The sequence below is a fragment of the Loxodonta africana genome, chromosome 3, assembly GCF_030014295.1.
Source record: "Loxodonta africana isolate mLoxAfr1 chromosome 3, mLoxAfr1.hap2, whole genome shotgun sequence".
Taxonomy (NCBI): domain Eukaryota; kingdom Metazoa; phylum Chordata; class Mammalia; order Proboscidea; family Elephantidae; genus Loxodonta; species Loxodonta africana.
Window position 1 is genome coordinate 120,795,285 of NC_087344.1, and position 22,658 is coordinate 120,817,942.

Genomic DNA, 22,658 nt, shown 5'->3' on the forward strand with positions numbered 1-22,658 from the left:
CAAGGTATGTTTTTCCACTTATGTAGGTCTCTTTTGGTTTCTTGCAGTAGTGTCTTGTAGTTTTCTTTGTATAGGTCTTTTATGTCTTTGGTTAGGTTTATTCCTATTTTATCTTCTTGAGGACTATTGTAAATGGTTTTGATTTGGTGATTTCCTATTTGAAGTTCTCTTTGTTGGTGTAGAGGAATCCTACTGATTTTTGTGTGTTTATCTTGTATTCTGATACTTTGCTGAAATCTTGTATTAGTTTCAATAATTGTCTTGTGGATTCTTTCAGGTTTTCTGTGTATAAGATCATATCATCTGCCAAAAGAGATACTTTTACTTCTTCCTTACCAATTTGGATGCCCTTTATTTCTTTTTCTAGCCTAATTGCTCTGGCTAGGACCTTCAGCACAATATTGAATAAGAGTGGTGATGAAGGATATCCTTTTCTGGTTCCCATTCTCAAGGGAATGCTTTCAAACTCTCTCCATTTAGGATGATGTTGGCTGTTGGCTTTGTATAAATGCCTTTTATTATGTTGAGGAACTTCCCTTCTATTCCTATTTTGCCGAGAGTTTTTATCGTGAATGCGTGTTGAACTTTGTCAAATGTCTTTTCTGTATCAATTGATAAGATCATGTGGTTCTTGTCATATGTTTTATTTATGCGATGGATTACATTGATTGTTTTTCTAATGTTGAACCATCCCTGCATACCTGGTGTGAATTCTACTTGGTCATGGTGAATTATTTTCAGTAAAAACATTTTTTAACTTTTTATTTAATACTATGGAAGGTAGCTGGTTTTTCTACATTCATTAGAATGAATCTAAATTCATCCCTATAAATTTGAGACTTTCTATAGAAAAGGGCCTGATTTCAAAAATGTATTCATATTGCATACATAAAATGCATCTATATTGTTTTCTCGTTTCCTTTTGGGGACATTTTACCCAATATGCCTAAAAATTCATTTTTTGTCTTATAAATTCTTATTAAAAAGCCCATTGTTGTTGAGTCGATTCTGACTCATAGTGCCCCCATAGGACAGAGTAGAACTGCCTCACAGGGTTTCCAAGGAGCGGCTGTTGGATTTTAAGTGCTGACCTTTTGGTTAGTAGCAGAGCTCTAAATCACTGCACCACCAGGGCTCCTATAAATTGTTATAAATATGTGAAATGATTACTCATTGAACCTGGTTTCTCTTCATCTGTTAGTTCAGCCTGCACTGTATATAATGGCATGAGTGCAGCACACTTTCAAGTCTAATAATAAGTGTACACTTAGTGTTTCAGTTCAGCTTTTCAAATGTTTGAACATATCAAAATAACTATGGAATATGCAGTTTGCCATGCGAGTTTGTGTATCTGTATATATATGTGCATACAGCATAGTGGTTATGACTATAGATTTTGAGTCCAGACTTCTTAGGTTCAGATAATTCTTGGATCTACCATTTATTTCTCAGAGCCCTGATGTCGCATTGGTTAAGAGCTTGGCTGCTAATCAAAAGGTCAGCAGTTCGAATCCAGCAGCCGCTCCTTAGAAACCCTATGGGGCAGTTCTGCTCTGTCCCATAGGGTTGCCCTGACTTGGAATTGACACTACACCAATGAGTATACCATTTATTAACTGTGCATATTAATTAGCTCTCTCTGTCTTAATTTCTCAGCTGTGAAATGGTGAAAACAATAGTGCCTACTTTTAAGGTTGTTATAAAGATTAAAAGGGTTAATACTTAAAAAGCGCTTAAAATAGAGCCTGGTATATATTAAGTGCTTTAAATATGCTTATTGTTATTATGATATTAATAGATCTATTGATACAAAATAAAACCAGAAATAATAGAACACTGATTCCAATCTCATTAAAAGAATTTTAAAAGTGAACATCTATAATTTTAAAAGTTACCAGAACTTTCTTGATCAGCTCTGATTACTGATATTCTAAGAATTATATCTCTAAAATTTTAATTTTCTATACATATTTGTTTCAAAATTTTATTACTTTTGGATAATTATACTTGTACAGTACCTATACATTTCAGGTATCACTGGTGGTTCAATTTAATGAAAAAAGAAACAGAAGTATCATTAATTAATAAAATCACACATTTTGGTTAATATTGCATTAAAATTTTAATTAATAAAATTATAAAATTTGAATTTTATGCAAAGTAGGGTTTGGTTATTTTGGTTTTAGTTCCAGATAATAATCTTTTATCTGATTAATATATGGAAAAGCACCATAGTTCATAGTAAAAATTCCATGAAAATTACAAAATGAAAACCTTTTTTACTATGAAATAAACTATTGGTAAGTATACCTGAACCTCAATTTAAATTATTTATATATATTTCAAAAAAAACCTGTTGCTGTCGAGTTGATTCCAACTCATAGCGACCATATGGGACAGAGTAGAACTTCCCCATAGAGTTTCCAAGGAGTGCCTCGTGGGTTTGAACTTCTGACCCTTTGGTTAGCAGCTGTGGCACTTAACCACTATGCCACCAGTGGTTAAGTATATATAGCTTTTTGTTTATTCTGGGAGAGTTAATATTTAAGGGAACTCTTAAATGACTTCTTTATTTTTTAATCCTCCATCTTATCTATTTAAAAATTTTGACTTGCTTGAGAAGTTTTATTTAACTTGAGTAAATCTTTGGAATTTCTCCAAATTTGAACACTTAATCATACAAGACTTTATCATGTAAGACCTTAAAAGGAAGATTTTGGTCTAGCATATTAAGGGCTAAAAACACTCCTGTATGAGGTGAATAATTCTGTGCCTTTGATTTGTAATTCATTCTTGTCTTTGATGATTCTCAGTTTTTAGTAATTAATAGTGTCTTTGTTAGGTAAAGGAAGAGGAGGAAAACCAAGACACAGAAAAATTTTTTAAAGAATACCGCCCTGGTAAACTCAAACTCAGTTTTGAAGAAATAGAAAGGCAGAGGAGAGAAGACGAAAAAAGAAAAGCAGAAGAAGAAGCCAGAAGAAGAATTGAGGAAGAAAAGAAGGCATTTGCTGAAGCAAGGAGGAGCATGGTAAGACAGAACCTAATTGGAGAATGCCCCATTAGGATTCAGCTTTTTAGAATGTTAATAGAAATCATTAGACCTTGGGGAATACCCTGTTGTTTCTGGGATTTTGCCAAGAGTAGGAATAGCAAATAAATTTTAAATTCTTCTATGGCATAATGCCAGTCAGTTGAAGGTGTTTGCTTCAATGCAGTTCTGAGAAGGTTCTAATTAAATTGCCATCTCTGGCATAGATGATTGAATATTGTCTTCCTTCTTTGGGAAGACATGTTTTCCAGAATTTAGTATCTATAGAGAAGCAGGGAGCTTCCGTCCCTCCCCTCTCCTCTTTTGTCTCCCTCAGTCTTTCCTTCCTGCTTTTCCTTGTTTTCAATTTTCATCCTATCCAGAATATATTAAATGACCAAAGTCATTTAACCACAATTATTTAACTCTACAAAATACTCACTCATCACTCCTGGATATTGATACCAAATTAATTATGCCACAAAGTTATATTTCCTACACTACACTATTTTTATGTTTGTAAAATGTACAGTTATCTAACAGACTTTATTTTCAAGCAGTCTGACACTTGAACAGTCCATCTTCTTCTTGAAACATTTTAATTGGCTTCAGTGATATCATAACCCGGTTTTCCTCCTACTTCTCAGTGAGCCTCAAGTGTTTGACCTCATCACCCCATGCAGATGCTCAAAACAGAGCCTTAAACACCTCCACTTTCTCATTCATGCCTCACATCCAGTCACTAAATCTCATTTATTCTACCTCTTAAATCATTCTACAATCTATCAGTTTTTCTCCATTTCCCACTGCCACTACTATAATCCAGGTTACTGTTATGCATTGCCTGGGCCCAACTCCTAATTAACTTGCTTTCTTACCTATAATTCATTCTTCTCTGTAAAGCCAGGAGTGATCTTTACAAAAAAAAAAAAAAGGTAATTTACTTGCATTGTTACATTGTTACTACCATATTTTGCTTTAATATCTTTCCATTCCCTTTAAGCAAAAATCCAAAAACTTTAAAAAATGCATTCCTTTATAATTTTGCCTTTGTATATTATCCAGCTTAATTTCTTGATTCTTCCTTTACCTGCCACCTTTGTACCAGGCGTACTAAATTTCTTTTTATCTCTTCAAAGTGCTGTGCTTTCACTTCTTGTGCCTTCACAAATGCTGCCTGAAACATGTTGCTCTCTTCTTTCCTTATGCTCTTGTATCCCCTGTTCATCCATTCAGTTTTCTTTGGGAAGCTTTTACAGATGACACAACTTGAAGACAGATGCTTTTTCTGTGTATTCTCATAGCACTTAGTACTCTCTCAGCCTAGCACTAATGCTGTACAGTAAGTCCCTGGATTATGAACGTCAGATTTACAAATAATATTTGCTCTTTAATGTTATATAAATTTGCCCTCACTTTGAATGATTGAACCAGCCCCTACTTGCAAGAAATTCTTGATCATAATCACCTTTACTAGCTGCAGGTGCAGGTTTTAAATCATTGAAAAGTCCTCTAGCCTTTTCTTGCACTGAATAAAACTAAAAACCAAACCCATTGCCGTCGAGCTGATTCCGACTCATTGTGACCCTATAGGGCAGAGTAGAACTGTTCCATAGGGCTTCCAAGGCTATAAATCTTTATGGAAGCAGACCGCCATATCTGTCTCCTGCGGAGTGGCTCGTGGGTTCGAACCACCTCCACCTTTTGGTTAGTGGCTGAGCGCTTAATCACTGTACCACCAGGGCTCTGCTCTTGCACTAAAGGATAAATAAGAACCATATGCACCTGTTCCGACTTACCTACAAATTCTTAAAGACATAGTTAGGAACAGATCTCATTTGTAACCCAGGGACTGCCTGTATTGTTATTACTTATTGGCTGTCTTTCTCAGTGAGATTCTCTTTTGTTTATCAAGCACGTGGTACAATGCCTAGCATAACAGACCTCCAATAAATATTTGTGAAATAAGTGAAATTAAAACTATCTTGTGTATATTGGAAACCCTGGTAGCATAGTGGTTAAGGGCTGCTGACTGCTAACCAAATCCACCAGTTGCTTCTTTGAAGCCTTATGGGGCAGTTCTCCTGTGTCCTGTGGGGTCACTATGAGCTGGAATGGACTTGAGGGCAACAGGTTTTGTTTTTTGTGTGTGTATTAGGTAACCCCTGATTCACAAATGGTTCCTACCTAGAAACCCTGTAAACATTGTGAAAGCATTTAATTTTTAGAGAACATTTTCAGAAGTGGTAGAAGAGAATAGCTGTGAAGATTAGGAAACCTAATCCTGGGGGCAGATTTTAATACCAACCTGCCTCCAATTTTTCACTCTACTAAATTGCCTTTTTACCATGATTCATTAGGAGGAAAAGTGCAGAGAGGGGAAATTGCATTAAACCAAAACCAAGTTTCATCTATTTAAAAATGTCCTAGAGACATTTATGTATCAGGACAGGAAAAAGAAGCTTCCTTCATTTATGTTGTTTTCTTATTCAGGGCCAAGTACACTACCATATTTTTATTGAAATAACATGTACCTTCTACTTTTGTTTGCCAACCACTCCCTCCGCCTCCACGTATTGTCATAAGCACTGCTATGCCTTTTTTTTTTTTTTAAGTATGTAGAAACATAAGGTTCGCTATGAGTCGGAATAGACTCGACCACAACAGGTTATAAGGTTGGCAGTTCCAATCCACCAGCTGCTCCTTGGAAACCCTATGGCACAGTTTTACTCTGTCCTATGGGATCGCTAACCCTGGTGGTGTAGTGGATAAGAGCTATGGCTGCTAACCAAAAGGTTGCAGTTCAAATCCACCAGGAGCTTCTTGGAAATCCTATGGGGCAGTTCTACTCTGTCCTATACGGACACTATAAGTCAAAATGGACCTGACAGCAATGGTTTTTTTTTTTTTTTTAATGAGTCGGAATCAACTCCATGGCAACAGGTTTTTTATTTAAAAAAATAAGCATTGTGTGCTTTCAAAAATACCCTGCAGGGGGAGAGCATGGTAGCAAATAAACATAGAAAGACTCGTTATTTGTGTAAAATATGTTAATTTCATTTTATACATATATATATAATATATATAAATAATTACCGCTCGTCTCTCTCATTCACCGCTGTTTTAGCCACAGGGTCACAATTCAGGCCAGAGGTTTATGTGTAATATGCCTTCAGGGGGTCAGAAAACAGAATTAGCTCATTGTTTCCTATGGTAAAATGTATTCCAAATCAGCAACTTAAAAGCAAAGTTTCTATTTGCAATTTAGTAATTGCCTTTATGCAGATGATAATATAATAATAAAATCACCATCTGCGAGCTTACCATGGTATCAGGCACTCTGCTAAATGTTTTAAACTTTATTTAATCCTCATGACAACTCTATGAAAGTTGTCACAGATAAGGAAGCTCAGATTTAAGAAAGATGAGATAACTTGCCCAAAATCACAGCTAGATGGCATGGTCAAATAGTTTTCTTGAAATTACAAAAAGACAGTTTAACTTATTAAAAAAAAAAAGATTCTTGAGGTTTTCAATCCCAGCTTCACCACTTACTGTTTATGTTGACTTTGGACAAGTTGCTTTTCAATGCCTTAGTTTCCTCCTCTGTAAAGTGTGGATGTTAATAATATCTACTTCGTAGGATTACAGGATTAAATAATCACTACAGTGCTTAGAACTGTACCTGGTACAAAGTACGCTCTCAGTAAGTATTAACTATTATTATTTCTGTAAAATTAGCCTGATAGCAAATAATTCAGTACAATAAAATCATAGCATTAAGACTGATTTTTGCCTGATTATGAAGGAATCATGATGGGTCACCTGACTCATTCAGGTAAGACCAGGATTTAACTGAAATGCTCTATTTTGATTGCCAATGTGAAGATTAATTTTAATGCAATTATAAAAATGTTCTCAATATTAGAAAATCTTAAGGTCTAATTCAAATTACTCATAGCATAAATAAAGTCAGTGTTCTTTATGTTCAAGGGAATGTAGACTAGATGGATACATTTCCTCTGTAAATACAAAAAACCTCAGTTTTGCATTTTCTAATAATTCCTCCCTTGTTTATTGCTTTATATTTTTGAGGAGAATTTAGATCTCCTGATTTTTAGTTGAATGTGGAACTTTTCTATTAAGTAATCCCACTTTCTACAAGAAGTATTACCTTGTTACCAAAAAAGCCAAAACCCACTGCCGTCGAGTTGATTCCGACTCATAGAGACCCTATAGGACAGAGTAGAACTGCCCTATAGAGTTTCCAAGGAGCGTCTGGTGGACTTAAACTGCCGTCCTTTTGGTTAGCAGCTGTAGCACTTAGCCACTATGCCACCAGGGTTTCCATTACCTTGTTAGTATGTATAATTCTGGCAAGAGTAATAAAAGAATTATTTTAAACAGGTAATAGATGATGACTCCCCAGAGATGTATAAAACAATCTCTCAAGAATCTCTTACACCGGGAAAACTAGAAATTAATTTTGAACAATTATTAAAACAAAAAATGGAAGAAGACAAACGGCGAACAGAGGAGGAGCGGAAGCATAAGCTAGAAATGGAGAAACAAGAATTTGAACAACTGAGACAAGAAATGGGAGAGGTAAGATTTTTAAGAAACACCCATTTAGGTTCCACAAATATTTATTAAACTAAGCATTTTACATATATTGCCTTACAGTAACCTTGTATTATCATTCACGTAAAGCATATGCAACATACTCGTATGAGGCATTTCCCTGGTACAGGTTTTAGCATAGTTGTGTGCACATTCTAGCCTGCTATCACTGTATTCCTTCCTTGCTAGCTTAAAAAAGCATAACAAGATTGCAAGTGACTGAGGTCTTACCACACTATCTAAAGCAAATATTTCTTTTTTAAATACATCTCACAATTACGTATGGATACACCATGACTGAGAACTACTGTTCTACAGTATATAATGTACCCATTTATGCTTATTTTACTTGAGACAAGTAGAATTAAGCCGATAAATTTAATCAAAATAAAACTACAAGAATAATATGGATGCTAATAGGAACATTGGAGTTTGGCAAATCTTTGAATAATTTACTAAATTATTCTAAGACGAAATTTTGATACTGTTGAATTAAATCTTAGTATGCTTTCTCTAGTATTGAAATGAATTAAATACACACACACAGACACATGCTCACACACACAAATATGGAATATACAGGGCTAGCTTCATGGAAATGCAACCTGTGCAGCCACACAGGACCCCAAGCTGAGAAGGGCATTGCATTTATTTTGTAAGTGATGTCCTGCCTCCTGTTGCTTTTCTGACTGCTCAGGATGGGTTCTTAGCAGCCCATTTCTCACTTCCTGTTGCCCGAGCCCCTGGAAGTTGCCACCCTCCACCTGGGGTTTCTTAGAGGAGTAGGGGGAGGTCCAGGGGTCTGAGCATGTGTGTAGTGAGGGTTGGATAAAGCAAGGTAGTAGCTGTCTCAGCCTTGGGCTGACAGTGCCATGACACAATTGGCAGGTGACTTGATGGGGGCTTCTTGCAAGCCCCTGATCTAGAAACTAAGTGCATTCCTACTCATAAATTGCAATTCCTTGAAAGTTGCATGTTTGCCATGGGTTGGGGTGGCAGGCCTGTGGAAAGGAGACATTTACTTCCGTCCTGGTAGGAGTCCTGCAAATTATGTAGCTGGCCCTGAGGATAGAAATACTGTGTAAATATAAAGACATAAATATATATGTGTAAAATTCCATCAATATGTTGTGGAAAAATCCATGAAAAAAAAAAAGTTCAATAGCATTTATTTTATAAAGGATACTGAAACTGAATTCTCTAGGAATTGCTAGGAAAACTAACATCTAAAAAAAAAAAACAAAAACCTGTTGCCGGTGAGTCAATTCTGACTCATAGCAACCCTACAGGACAGAGTAGAACTGCCCCATAGAGTTCCCAAGGAGCACCTGGTGGATTCAAACTGCTGACATCTTGGTTAGCAGACATAGCCCTTAACCACTATGCCACCAGGGTTTCCATCATCTAAAGTAGAATATAATTTAGTATATTACTGAGATGTAATTAATTGATACATGACAGTGTGTACCTGTCAGTAAGACATTCTGGTGCTATTTGACTGTCTCAGTATGTCTGAGAGTTTTCGAGCAAAGTAGCACGCCAATTCCAAAATTACCTAGAGTGTAGATAATTAGTTCAACCACTTATTTTATCAAAATGATTTAGAAACCATTGTGATGTGTGTACCTCTATCATAAATTTGTTTCTGGTATTTCAGGAGTTACATATTTTCACCCACATAGACTAAAAAAGTGGAGGTAGTATAAACAAGTTTTGTTTTCCCCCTTGGTTGAGCCAAGGAATTAAGCCTTATGTCACATCATCCATTATGACCCTACTGCCTTTTTTCCTTACTCTGCCTAGAACTCTAGGTCTTCTCCAGGAAAAGGACACCAGGAATAAGTGTCATATATTACCACTCTATATAGTGGGATTAGGGTTTAGCATAAGAAATATTACAGAGGACTAGACCCATTGCCACTGAGTTGATTCCAACTCATAGCAACCATATAGGACAGAGTAGAACTGCCCTTCCAAGGAGCAGCTGGTGGATTTGAACTGCTGATTAGCAGCCGAGCTCTTAACCACTGTGCCACCAGGGCTCCTACAAAGGACTAGTAGTAATAAATGCAGAAAAGGGAAAGTAATCTGAATATTACAAGACTCCTTTTCTATCTTTTTTGGCAGAATATATAACTGAGGATACAAGTGATATGTAGAGAAATGTTGTAGGCATTCTACCAGAATACATTTATAGAAATTCGTTAATTCAGTTAAAGTTTTGAAGAGTGATATTTATTAGACTACAATAAAACCAAAGACAGGTGGAATTTTAAGGATACTCTGGCTCTATTTAGAGACAAAAAAATAATGACCAGTGGACTAAGCGACTAGGCAAAGGGTCACGCAGTATCAGATCCAGAACTAGAATTCATGTCTGATTCCTAGCCCGGTGTTCTTTCAATATTATTTCTTGGCCTTCCCCTAAACAAAGATCTTCCCATAATTCTTAGTAAAAGCTAATCTTGCCATACATATTTTAGTTCTAGCAGTTTATCGTGGAATGTTAAATGTGGTTTTGAGCCATATTCCTTAACAAAATAATGTTTTAAATGGAATGTTATATAAAGTCTTAAATGTGTAGCACCAATCAGTAAATTTAGGAATTTATTTGAGGAGGTTATTTATGTTTGGCTTCAAATAAGAAATAGTGCACACTTTCTGGATGGTTTATTGTATGAAGTGATATATTGGTATTTAATATGTGAAAATCTTATATTTTTGAAGGAAGAGGAAGAAAGTGAAACCTTTGAACTTAGCAGGGAATATGAAGAATTAATAAAATTAAAAAGGAGTGGGTCTATTCAAGCAAAAAATCTAAAAAGCAAGTTTGAAAAAATTGGACAGTTATCTGAAAAAGAAATACAGAAGAAGATAGAAGAAGAACGGGCAAGAAGAAGAGCAATTGACCTTGAAATTAAAGAGCGAGAAGCAGAAAATTTTCATGAGGTACATTACTTTATATTTCACATAATTATGGTACAGGAGCCCTGGTGGTGCACCAGTTAAGGGATCAGGCTGCTAACCAAAAGGTCAGCAGTTTGAATCCACCAGCCATTTCTCGGAAACCGTATGGGGCAGTTCTACTGTCCTATAGTCTCACTATGAGTCAGAATCAACTTAACGGCACTGGGTTTCTTTCTTCAATGGTACCTTAATGACAATAACACTAGCTTGAAACAGGCCTTTGAACCAGTTTGTTCTGGTTTGAACCCCTGCTGAGCATTTGAATTTCCACCTTACATATACTGAATCTACATTTTAACAAGATTCCCAGGTGAGTCTTATGTATAATCAACTTTGAGAACCACTGCTGTACTAGTGGTTCTCAGAATTGGTCCCTAACCAGCAGCATTAGCATCGCTTGGGGAGTTGTTAGAACCACTTCCAAGCCCTGCTTTGAAGTAAGTTTTGTACTTAATCATGGATGTATATAATAAGTTGGGAACTAAATAACAAAAACATATTATGATCTAAAGGGACTTTGAAAGACTTCCCGACTCCAGCATTGTTTCTAAATAACTTTTTCAGTGTTAAAACCTATAAAAAAAACCCAAAACCAAACCCAGCTCCGTTCAGTCGATTCTGACTCAAAGCGACTCTATAGGACAGAGTGGAACTGCCCCATAGAGTTTCCAAGGAGTGCCTGGCAGATCCGAACTGCCGACCCTTTGGTTAGCAGCCGTAGCACTTAACCACTACGCCACCAGGGTTTCCGTTAAAACCTATAGTGAACATCAAAAGACTTACTTTTTAACAAAAACAGTTCAATTAACTAGCCCGTTTTAGTTTGGATCAGTAGAACCAGAGTAAGCTAGAGTTAAACTCCGTAAAGTATTCCTGTTTTAAAGATGATGCCCATAAAACCTCTACGATCTGCTCAGAGTCACACTAATAATTCAGTGGCAGAATGCAGAGGACAAGAATTTGAAGTGCATACCTCCATATGTAAAATGAAGAGGCAATCACTAGATGATTTGGCAGTATTACAATGTTCCAGGGGGGGAAAACAGACCTAGCTTCTAGCTTAATGACTATTTCCATGGTTACGAATATTGGTTTAAATATGATCTGAATTTTTTTTTTTCTGCCAGAAGTTGCCATTCTATAGTATCTAACAGCATTTAATCTATATTCTTCTAAAAAGTCATCTTCTTTAGTCAACTAGCAAAACAGGCGTGGGAAAATGCAAAAACTCCATGCAAATTCTTGGGACTATAAGCAATTCAATATTAGGTGAGCAGAGTGCAAGGCCCAGAACAGCAAAAGATACCCATGCACAGCTAAACTGACCATGGAAGGTCTTAGATGCCATGTAACTTTGTTTTGTAGGTGTGCATTGAAGGGATTTTTTTTTTTTTTTAAAGAAAGGAGTGATGTTATCAAAAAGCATTTTTAGAGCTAGACCATGCTGAAGCTAAAGATGATTTTAGATACATGCATTAAAAATTATTTGGATGCATACTCTGTTCCAGAGGCTATTCTTGACACTGGAACTACATCGGTGATGTAGATGCTACATTGTAGCATTTACAATATAACAAGTGGGGTCAGGGTAGTGGAATGAAAAACACATATTGGGTGGCTATAAATAAAACTTCATAGATTAGTAAAGCAAGGCAAAGGTGAATAGGGAGTATGAGTTAATATTTTATACAAGGCGGTCAGGTACGGCCTGGAATGGAAAGGATAAATTAGTGCGTAGGATGTAAAACAGGATTTGGGATGGTGGTGGAGAGGAAGGAATCAAAGGGACTGGACATACATAAGGGAACACGGGAATACAAGAGGAAGAGCGCTCACGAGCTGTTTTAGACAAATGGAGATGCTGTGGAACATCCAGATGATATCCATCAATTTGGTGTGCATCTGACTGAAGCTTGTAGGGACTTGAGGCCTCGATTAGTTGTAGATATGTAGATAAACCTTTTAGTCATTGCCAAAAGTGAATGCCATTCCCATTTTTTAATGTTTCTTATGTCAGGCCTGGTGCTAAAGTTTTGGGGACAAATAAGTGAATATGATAGTGCTTGCCCTCAAGAAAGTCAGCGTAATGCGGTATGTATGAAAGCAATAGATGTTGTAAGTGCGGTAACAGTACGTATTTAGTGTATGAGGTCATACCGGATGAAGTCACTATGCCTAGGGGAGTGTTAACGGGGCTGAGAAAATGACATTTAAGCCAAATGTGGAGGTTGAATAAAAATTGCAGTTAAATAGGGGAAGCATTCCAGATTGAGGGAACAATGTGAGTCAAACATGGAGGTTTTAAATATTTACCTGAGTAGAAAAAGGTTCAAAGGACTATAATGCAATATTCATAGAATAAGGAGTGACAGGATAATGAGATGTAAAAGTAGGTTGTGGCTAATCGATGAAGGGCCTTTTTAATCCTTGTAAGGACTATAAACAGTGTTAACACAGGGCAGTTAAAAAGGTTTGTTTACCAAAGAATTCTGGAATCATGGAGGATGAATTGGAGGAAAGTGAAGGCATGAAGTTAGGGCAGTATTACAATGTTCCAGGGGGGAAAAACAGACCTAGCTTCAACAGAACTGAGTAACAAGTTGCTTATGGGCAGAAGAAGGTGGTTGCTGAGGAGCCTAACATTACTTCCAGATTACCAGGGAAACGAGATGATGCTACAGAGAATTCAGGAGATGGGGAGAGGTGGAATAGTTTTGGACATGTGAAATCTATAGCTATGTAAAAATAAAAAAAACAGTTGCTGTCAACTCCAACTCATGGTGACCTCACATATGTCAGAGTAAGCTGTGATCCACAGGGCTTTCAATGGCCATTTTTTTTGGAAGTAGACCACCAGGCCCTTCTTCTGAGGCATCTCTGGCTACACATCAACCTCCAATCCTTCAGCTGTGCTTGAACCGCCTAGGGACTCGTGGTTAAAGTCAGTCTAAAATGCAGACCCTTAGTTCAGGAGATACAGAATCCAGTCTTTATGCATACTACACGAGTAGATGAAGTCATCCAGAAAGTTCACAGTTTGAAGGCAAGTAATAGTATCAGAGAATAACATTTAATAGATGGTCAGAAAATCAGTGGAGATTGAGTCTTTAGAGAGGTAAATATATTGCGCCTTTTTGTTAAAGGCAGTGAAACCTCAGAGCAGTCATTTCTACCCCTACAAACCATATAGGTAAGATAATAAATGAAACCTTCCTTAATCAAAGAATTCCATCCTCACTCCAGTAGAGCTTAATTTGTACCACTCATTTGGTATTTAAACCACGTAACAGCTTTAGTGTTTGACTTTCTAGTTATATTTTCCAGTAAGGTATACTCTGAAACCATTTCTCTTCCTTTCTTGTATCTCAAATTCACTGCATAATTGTACTGTCTTTAAGATTCATGTGTTGGGGCTCTTTTAAGAATGTTACCTGAGAAAGATCGCTCCATTTTACGTGACTCCTAAGATTCCTTTCCTGGAAACATTTTTTTTTTTAATTAACTTTCATTGAGCTTCCAGTGAACGTTTACAAATCAAGTCAGTCTGTCACATATAATTTTATATACATCTTACTCCGTACTCCCACTTGCTCTCCCCCTAATTAGTCAGCCCTTCCAGTCTCTCCTTTCGTGACAATTTTGCCAGCTTCCAACTCTATCCTCCCATCCCCCCTCCAGACAGGAGATGCCAACACAGTCCTAAGTGTCCACCTGATATAATTAGCTCACTCTTCATCAGCATCTCTCTCCTACCCACTGTCCAGTCCCTTTCAGGTCTGATGAGTTGTCTTTGGGGATGGTTCCTGTCCTGTACCAAAAGAAGGTTTGGGGACCATGACCGCCGGGATTCCTCCAGTCTGTCAGACCATCAAGTATGGTCCTTTTATGAGAATTTGGGGTCTGCATCCCACTGATCTCCTGCTCCCTCAGGGGTTCTCTATTGTGCTCCCTGTTAGGGCAGTCATCGATCGCAGCCGGGCACCCACTAGTTCTTCTGGTCTCAGGATGATGTAGGTCTCTGGTTCATGTGGCCCTTTCTGTCTCTTGGGCTCTTAGTTGTCGTGTGACCTTGGTGTTCTTCATTCTCCTTTGCTCCAGGTGGGTTGAGACCCCTGGAAACATTTTTAACGTGACTTTTCAGGGATTCAAAAAAGGGCAACAATTATACATAGTAACAAATTAAACTGTTCATAAACTTCCTCCCAGTTAGCTCATGAGGAATTTTTTACTTACCCAAATTTATTTTTCTAAATGCAAGTATGAAGTAGCTAAATGAATAACTTAAGAATGTAAACTTTTATGCTAAAATCCGGAAGGAATGTTGTTAAGCGGGAGGGAACTATTTAGTCAGAACAGTAGTTAAAGAACCTGCTGGAATATCCTATCTTGGAGATTCATTTGGTAAACAAAAAGTAAAAATGTATATAATGTGAACAAAGAGGTCTTTTTCCCCTTTAAGTTTTGGAAAAGACATAAACCTACAGTAAGCAAACCACTGTTTAACTTGCACTTTGTTTTTTAAGCATAACAACTGTATTAGCACCATTCATTAGCAGTAACTAGTCAGGCATTTATGTTTATCTTTTGAAGGGAGTGATGGCATAAAATAATTTACACATCAGGCATCTGGCTATGTCTGATGTTCTGCTATCTTACAACACTTTTAAGTCAAATAAAAATCTGACTCAGGAGAACCAGAAAAACTATCTTCTACCTCCTACTCCATTTATTGGAACTGAAGTACAACTCTCGAACTGATGCTAAAACATCCATGAACCAAGATTTTTCCTCTATAGGCACTTAGCTCACAGCTTGTTTCAAAAGTTCCCTTATTTAAGTTATATCCTGAATCAATTTTCCCACAATATTGTGAAATATAAACGGTAGAATTTCCGTATCACAGAAGCTTTAGTTTAGAAACCATCAACTACAACTTTAGAAACTATAACTACATTCATCTTAACTTCTTGCTTCCTGCTATTTGACCCTGCTTTACTAAAACTGCTCCTGAAGGCCATCAGTGACCCATCACCAAGTTGAGTTTTTCCTAGACTCACACTATTAAATAATAATAATAAAAAAAAAAAACGCTATTAGGCAGCTGAAACTCTGCTTTTAATTACTGCTTTGGTTATTTCCATGGCTTCCAACTCTCATTCTTAAAAAAATAACTCAAATATTTCACCAGTGACCTCTCGTTCCAGCCATGGCCTCTTTTAACAGTTGTCCCTCCCTGCTGTTTTTCGACCTGTAAACACCGTTTCCTGACATTTTGACCATCAAGAAATTATTCGTTGGATGGAATCAATCTCTCAAGGGCAGTTTTATTAGGATGAGGAAAAAAATCATTATATGAAAAAAACAGAACTCTGCTACATTCATACCCTATTATGTAGGAGTGCAAAAAGTGGTATGGAAACTCTTGGAAGAAGGGGATATCTTAATAATAGTTACAATGTATAGTCAGTCTAATCTTTTTCTATTATTCAGCTATCAACACTGAATGGGTTGGGCAAATAAAGACAAAGCCGGGGACCCCAGTAATATTGCGTGAACTTTATGTTGGAAGGGAATTAAGAAAATGTTTCACAAATCAACTTTGTCATCTTCCTGACTTGAGGGACAGTGACTATCTGCGTGTCTGTAGCATAGCACAAATAAGCATTACCAAACATGTTTTGCAACCTGTAAACATCTCGTTCAGATCTATTAATGTTTTAGTTTTTGATGGTTTCTAGAAAATAAGTTATTGTTATTCTTGGCCCACTTTCTTGAAGGAAGAAGATGTAGATATCAAGCCTGCAAAAAAAAGCGAGGCTCCATTTACTCATAAAGTGAATATGAAAGCTAGATTTGAACAAATGGCTAAAGCTAGAGAAGAAGAAGAACAAAGAAGAATTGAAGAACAAAAGTTCCTACGTATGCAGTTTGAACAGAAGGAAATTGATGCAGCACTGCAGAAGGTACCAGGCTTATATATCCTTTATCTTCCAGATGCCTTAACGACTCTTTTTTATGTAAAATTTATAGTAAGCATACTTTTTCTTTAATTAAAAAAACATTTACCTTCAGAATTCTGACTAAACTACTATCTCAATTTTGTTGTAATGTAATTCACTTTGGATACTGCTCTGAAAAAAATGCTATTATAAATGCCAACTTGAATATACTTATTTTAATAGAAAAGAGAAGAGGATGATGATGATGAGGGAAGCATCATGAATGGCTCCACTATTGAAGATGAAGAGCAAACCAGATCAGGAGCTCCATGGTTCAAGAAGCCTCTAAAAAACACATCAGTTGTAGACAGTGAGCCTGTAAGATTTACTGTTAAAGTAACAGGAGAACCCAAACCAGAAATCACATGGTGGTTTGAAGGAGAAATACTGCAGGATGGAGAAGACTATCAATATATTGAAAGAGGAGAAACCTACTGCCTTTACTTACCAGAAACTTTCCCAGAAGATGAAGGAGAGTATATGTGTAAAGCAGTCAACAATAAAGGCTCTGCAGCTAGTACATGTATTCTTACCATTGAAAGTAAGAATTAATCACTCTTTTAATCTGACTTTTGTATTTAAAAAGAAATTCCCTTTAAAAAAAAAAATCACATCTCTTCTTCTCTTTTTTAGCTGACGACTACTAGTTCCCTTCCTAACCCTCCCCCTGGAACTTTCTCGCTCTCCAACTTTCTTATTACATCCATCTTTTCTGTGGCGGGGCCAAAAACGAAAACCAGAAGTGCCACTGTGTTGACTTCTTGTTCTTTTTCGTAACAGTCTTCAAAACACAAGCTCCTCTAAAGAAAACGTACTTACTTTACAAATAAGCACCAGATTCATCGCCATATCATGCAGTAGCAGTCAATAAATGTGTATTTAACAGGGAATTGGGAAATTTATTCATTTATTTTACTGGACCCTATTAAAAAGGCTGTGTACTCCCCATCAGAGTCTACATCGTTATGTTTTAAAAATAAATAGAATGCATTATTTTGCATGAAACAATGGCATTTATGGGCTATTTACCTAAAATTAGTATGAAATAGATACTGAGTGAATTTGGACTCTATCAATTCGAGTGGGCTTTTTTCCTGAGTAGTGTATCCTTTTGGTTGTTGTAGTTTCAAAGTCTTTCTGAAGCAGATATATTTTGGTGGAGAGGGGAAATAAGGAGAGTTAATTCTTTTAATAGAAAAGAGGAAACATGGGAAAAAACAAAAACAAATTTAAAGTATGATTTTCAGAAATTGCCAGAGAAAATGTGAGAGAAACCACTGTCTATACAGAGTTCTAAATGTTCTAAGTATTAAATATGTATTTTTAAAATGTGTGTAATGTATAATGAAATTTCTAAAGCAAATTGATGTTATCTTGCCTGAACAAATCATATTGTAATAAGAAAACTTTGTATGAATAGTTCATGCAGGAGAAAACACTTTCAACATAATTAAAACTTAAAGGAAAATTTCTTAAAGAGGATTTGATTTAGGAAAAAATGGCACAACCTTCCGTTTTAAATTCTGGTCTTTAAAAAGAATTTGTAAATAATTAACTACCATGATCTATTATCAAGTTGTTTTATATTTTAATATTCTAGAAGACAATTATTTTATAATATAAACCCAAAATAAAGTAGCTTCTATATTAAAAAAAAAAAAAAGGCTTGAGAAGGCAGATGCTTCCCCCTTTATCATTAGAATTAAAAAGATTTTGCACACACATTAAATGAAAAATAGTGAAGTGTAAACAGAAAATTCTTTTTACCGAGTACTACATGTAGAAAAGAGACAAAACACTTTTTAATTCATCAATGTACATTTATTTTTTTATTGAAGAAACCATATAATCGATACAAAATTACAGCCATCATGTGTTCTTTTACATAGAATACCATTAAAGCAAGCTCTAAACCAGTTTGTAAAGTATTCAATTTACCTCAAGTCCAAGCTGCATCTCCCTAAGACACTGTTCCCATCACAGTAGCCATTTTAAGCCAATCTTCTTTTTACACACGGGTAGTTTCTGTAGAGAGTGCTTTTCTCAGGACGAAAATGCATCGAGCATGCATAAGAAAAAATATATATATATGCGCAAATACATTTTAGAGCTTCTAATAGGGGTATCATTGAAGAAAATAAAAAACTGGGATTTTACTTGCTTTTTAAAAGCACCAATTTAAAAATCCCTCAAAAGTTTTTATATTGTGGCAGGAAAACTCAAGTGACATACTAAACAAAAAATAAAGTTATTTTTAGAATCAAAATTACCTTTAGTTATTAAGATGCATTTTAAAATGTGGCAGAATTTGCAGAAAATAAAAATTAGACATCCTCACTGAACTGTAAATTCTACATCATCATTCTATACAACAGGTAACTTTCTAGGTAGTACTGGTTTTCCTGGCAAAGTATTCAAACAAACGAAATGTTATCACTTCTGACTATATTCCTATTTTCCTCCGAAGGTACTTCACTACTCCTACCCGAACCCATCCTTAAAAATTAACTACGGAGATATTTGTTTAAGGATATACTTTTATAAACTGCTAGTATCAAATCACTAGTTTTAGTATTAAAACCGTTTTCAGTAATTAAAAAATAAAAGTATACTTCTTACTTCTAAAAGAAACATCAAACCATAAAAATTCTAAGTATCACACTAAGGTCTAAAAAAAAAAAAACAAAAACTGTCAAATTTAAGTGCTATATAAATCAGTTCAATTTCAATCTAAACATTGTTTCTAACACTCCTAACATCTACTGCATTCAAATCAACTGGCTCACCTTTTCTGCTTTCCATTTATTTCAAGGTTAAGATTAGCGCCATTTAAAAAATGCTGTATTATCAGTGAAGGCTTATGGTAATGAATAAAAAAATTCTGAGACAGAATAATGCCCCAATATCTATTAGCATTCATTTATATTTTCTATTATAAAAATGCAAACTACAACTAACCAAAGCTTGACAGGCTCTTAAGATTCAAAGAGCCTTTTTATATTATCAATTTTAACATACCTATCATTGATTATTAAAACACACATACACACACACACAAATGTGGTGCAGTCGGTACCTAAAAAATTGTAACAATTCATGGAACATTTAAGATCAACTGAATAGTACTTTAAAATGAAAAGTGATCAAAAGCAGGTACATTATACCCTATACCATATTATGTATGGGAATACATTTCATATTTCTCAATTATGATTTGCCAATTTTACCTTCTACATTGAGCCCTTCTATGGTCCATGCTCATCGGCTCACCAATGGCATACACTCAAAGGATTCCTCTTTATGGGTAACTATCTCAGGACCTGATTTTATGAGCTATGATTTGGTGCTTGCAGCATCTTCAGCACTGTGTGTGAAAATGAAGGCAGTATTTTTGAATATTTTTCTTTGTTGTAGAGATAAGCAGGAGTTTTAAAAGGATCAGCACATTTTAGAAATCGAATAAACAAAACTGTTAAGATGCTGCTTTAATACATTCATCTTAACTCAAAAGAGTACCAGCTAAAATTCTCAGTAAGAACACACAAACATTTTAAACTGGCAAAAAAATAAATGCAGTGTCAGTATTATAAAGTATTATAAATCAGAAAAATATTGACTGCTATACAGATTATGAAAGCTTATTTGCTACACAGCTAACAGTTCACTGATGCACATGCCTTTTATCAAAACATCCTGCCAGTATTCCTTTTAAGTTTTTTTCCTTTTAAGCATATACAAAAGTTATGAAAACTGAATTATCTTTTTTAAAAAAAATCATAATAAAACTCTGACCCACAATGTCCTTACTGAATTACTGTAGTTCAAGAAAAAATAAAGAATCCATAGCTTTGGAGGGCAAAGAAAATATCCTGTCAATCATATAAACAGATTGTGAAGGCTGTTGAAGTTTCTGACCAAATGATTTCCTCAATCTTGAAAACTACATAATTGCCCTTTCTTAATTGTAACAATTCTTCTATACTTGGGAAAAGATTACGAAAAGATTTGGATGTAGTTCAATTACAGCAGCAATCTACTCATTTCTTTGTTTTAATAAAAAAAACAAAAACATTACCCAGAAATGTAAACAGTTGCTTTAACAACTTACAGACTTTCCACTGAAATGGTAGCATAAAGAACAAAATACATATTGGGGAAGCAGTTGCAGATTGCTTTTGAATACACAACCACAAAAATCTCACAGGGACAACATTAATGTACTGAAATATTTATTTATATATTTCCTTAGGTTGTGCTTACCTGTTGCTTTTTGCAGCAGAACCTAAGGTGGAAGGTCTGGGAAGGCACTGTGAAGTATAAATAATTGCACTGTTTGCAATTAATAAAGATTTTAAACCTTAAATGAATCAAAATCAACAGCCTCCATTTTGTGAATTATGATACTGAATCCAACTGAACTATTTTTTAAGTTTAAAAAACGCACCACTTTCCTAAAAGGTCATCTATAAAGCAGTATCATGCAAAATTCTGAAATTGTTCAAGTCAACACCCTGCTCTAGAGATAGATAACTAACTCCTTAACTATTAATTTCAAACTAAAACTACATATCTGGATCTAAATATGGGTAAGGGAAGTCACTCCAGGTTCTATAAAAACAATCAAAAACATTTCTAAATAGCTATAATGAACTGTACTGCTACATTCCACCCTGTAGGTAATCTCAACATTTATGTCCTTGTACATCTTCCTTTTAAAGTATATTCAAAGCAACAAATGGTGCTCCCTATCAAAGAACTGACATATATTTATGAAATGGCATTAAAACCGCTACATCGCTTATTATCTGCAAACTGAAAACCACTTCTGTCTGATACATTTCAAATCTTTCATATTAATATACAAGATATGCATACTTTACATGGAAAAACAATTACTTTAGGAGCACCAGCGAGTAACAGTATTTAACTTTGTTAATGATCAGTTTTCTTTAGCTATAGCTAAAGCATATCAAAAATACTTACCCATTAAGCTCACTTAAAAATAAAATACAGACCTACATATTAATCTATGTTAAATTAAGAAGCAGTTATGGTTTTCCAAGATATCAGCACTGTATTCCAACATAATATTCACACAACGTATGGCATTTGCATTATGTGGAACATTGACAAAAAGATACTGTTGCAGTTCATCAATTTGTCATTCTGATGTACTTACAGTGCAATGCTCCTTGAAGGAACACAATCAAGGATGATACACAGCACAGTCCTCCTCACCCCTACAGAGCTAGTTCTATACTGGCTGGATCAAACCTGCACTTCAACAGACAATGGCAAGACAGACTGTATTTGCATGTAGTCTAATATATTAATATGCAAAGAGCCAACAAATATGCAAAGAGTAAAAACAATGGATTTCAACAAAATATCAGAACTTCAGCATGAGTGTTAAAGAGTAATAAAATGATTTCAAGTACATAAAAAAATTAAGTTGATTCAATGATTGGACTTGTGCATTTACAAAACAAAGCTTATCTATACTGCAAAATGAAAAAAAAAAAAAAGCTTGAAAGTTTTTATCCCCATTTTGTTTCAATGGTAGATGCAATGTAGCCATATTTTTGCATACTATTCACTTTTCTACCCTAAATTTAGAAAGAAACACACTAACATTGTACACATTGAAAGAATAGCTTTACACCAAAAAAAAAAAAAAACAAAAAAAAACTGTTCTTATTAGACTTCATACTCACTATCCGAAAACTGTTTAAAATTAGTTATACTAAAACAGTCTTGGAAATCAAGTAATTATCAAATTAAGAATAGAAAGGTTAACTGTTATAGCAGCAGTACAGGTCTGAAACAGTGGTCATGTATAAAAGGAAATTTCACTGTTAATGCAATGGAAGTATGCCAAAAGATCATTTGTACATACACACATGCAGTTCTTAATCAAACAGAAGAAAAAAAAAAAAACAAAAATGAAGATACCAGGATTACTTGTGCCGAAACAGCCAAATACAATAAATGGAAAAGATACTCCAATCTACTACTATACTGCAAGGGGGAAAAAACATGCC

The 22,658-nt window shown here is 35.4% G+C and overlaps 2 protein-coding genes across 12 annotated transcripts in view; one reads left to right on the plus strand and one right to left on the minus strand.

The window, feature by feature from the left end:
- NEXN (nexilin F-actin binding protein) overlaps nucleotides 1-22,174 on the plus strand; it is a 68,820-nt gene extending 46,646 nt beyond the window's left edge. For 2 of the 4 annotated variants that reach the window (XM_064282149.1, XM_064282150.1), the window contains 6 exons: nucleotides 2,843-3,031; nucleotides 7,439-7,636; nucleotides 10,379-10,600; nucleotides 16,396-16,581; nucleotides 16,801-17,158; nucleotides 17,251-22,174. In XM_064282149.1, the coding sequence (XP_064138219.1) occupies nucleotides 2,843-3,031; nucleotides 7,439-7,636; nucleotides 10,379-10,600; nucleotides 16,396-16,581; nucleotides 16,801-17,158; nucleotides 17,251-17,264 (1,167 nt within the window). In that variant the 3' untranslated portion in view covers nucleotides 17,265-22,174. Of the gene's footprint in view, nucleotides 1-2,842; nucleotides 3,032-7,438; nucleotides 7,637-10,378; nucleotides 10,601-16,395; nucleotides 16,582-16,800 lie in introns of all 4 variants that reach the window. The other 2 variants (XM_010591172.2, XM_064282151.1) reach the window with 1 other exon arrangement.
- FUBP1 (far upstream element binding protein 1) overlaps nucleotides 19,873-22,658 on the minus strand; it is a 38,605-nt gene continuing 35,819 nt past the window's right edge. For all 8 annotated transcript variants that reach the window (XM_064282141.1, XM_064282140.1, XM_064282145.1 and 5 more), the window contains 2 exons: nucleotides 20,878-20,924; nucleotides 19,873-19,981 (listed from right to left, as the gene is read on the minus strand). In XM_064282141.1, coding sequence (XP_064138211.1) covers nucleotides 19,951-19,981; nucleotides 20,878-20,924 — 78 coding nt within the window. In that variant the 3' untranslated portion in view covers nucleotides 19,873-19,950. The remainder of the gene's footprint in view (nucleotides 19,982-20,877; nucleotides 20,925-22,658) is intronic.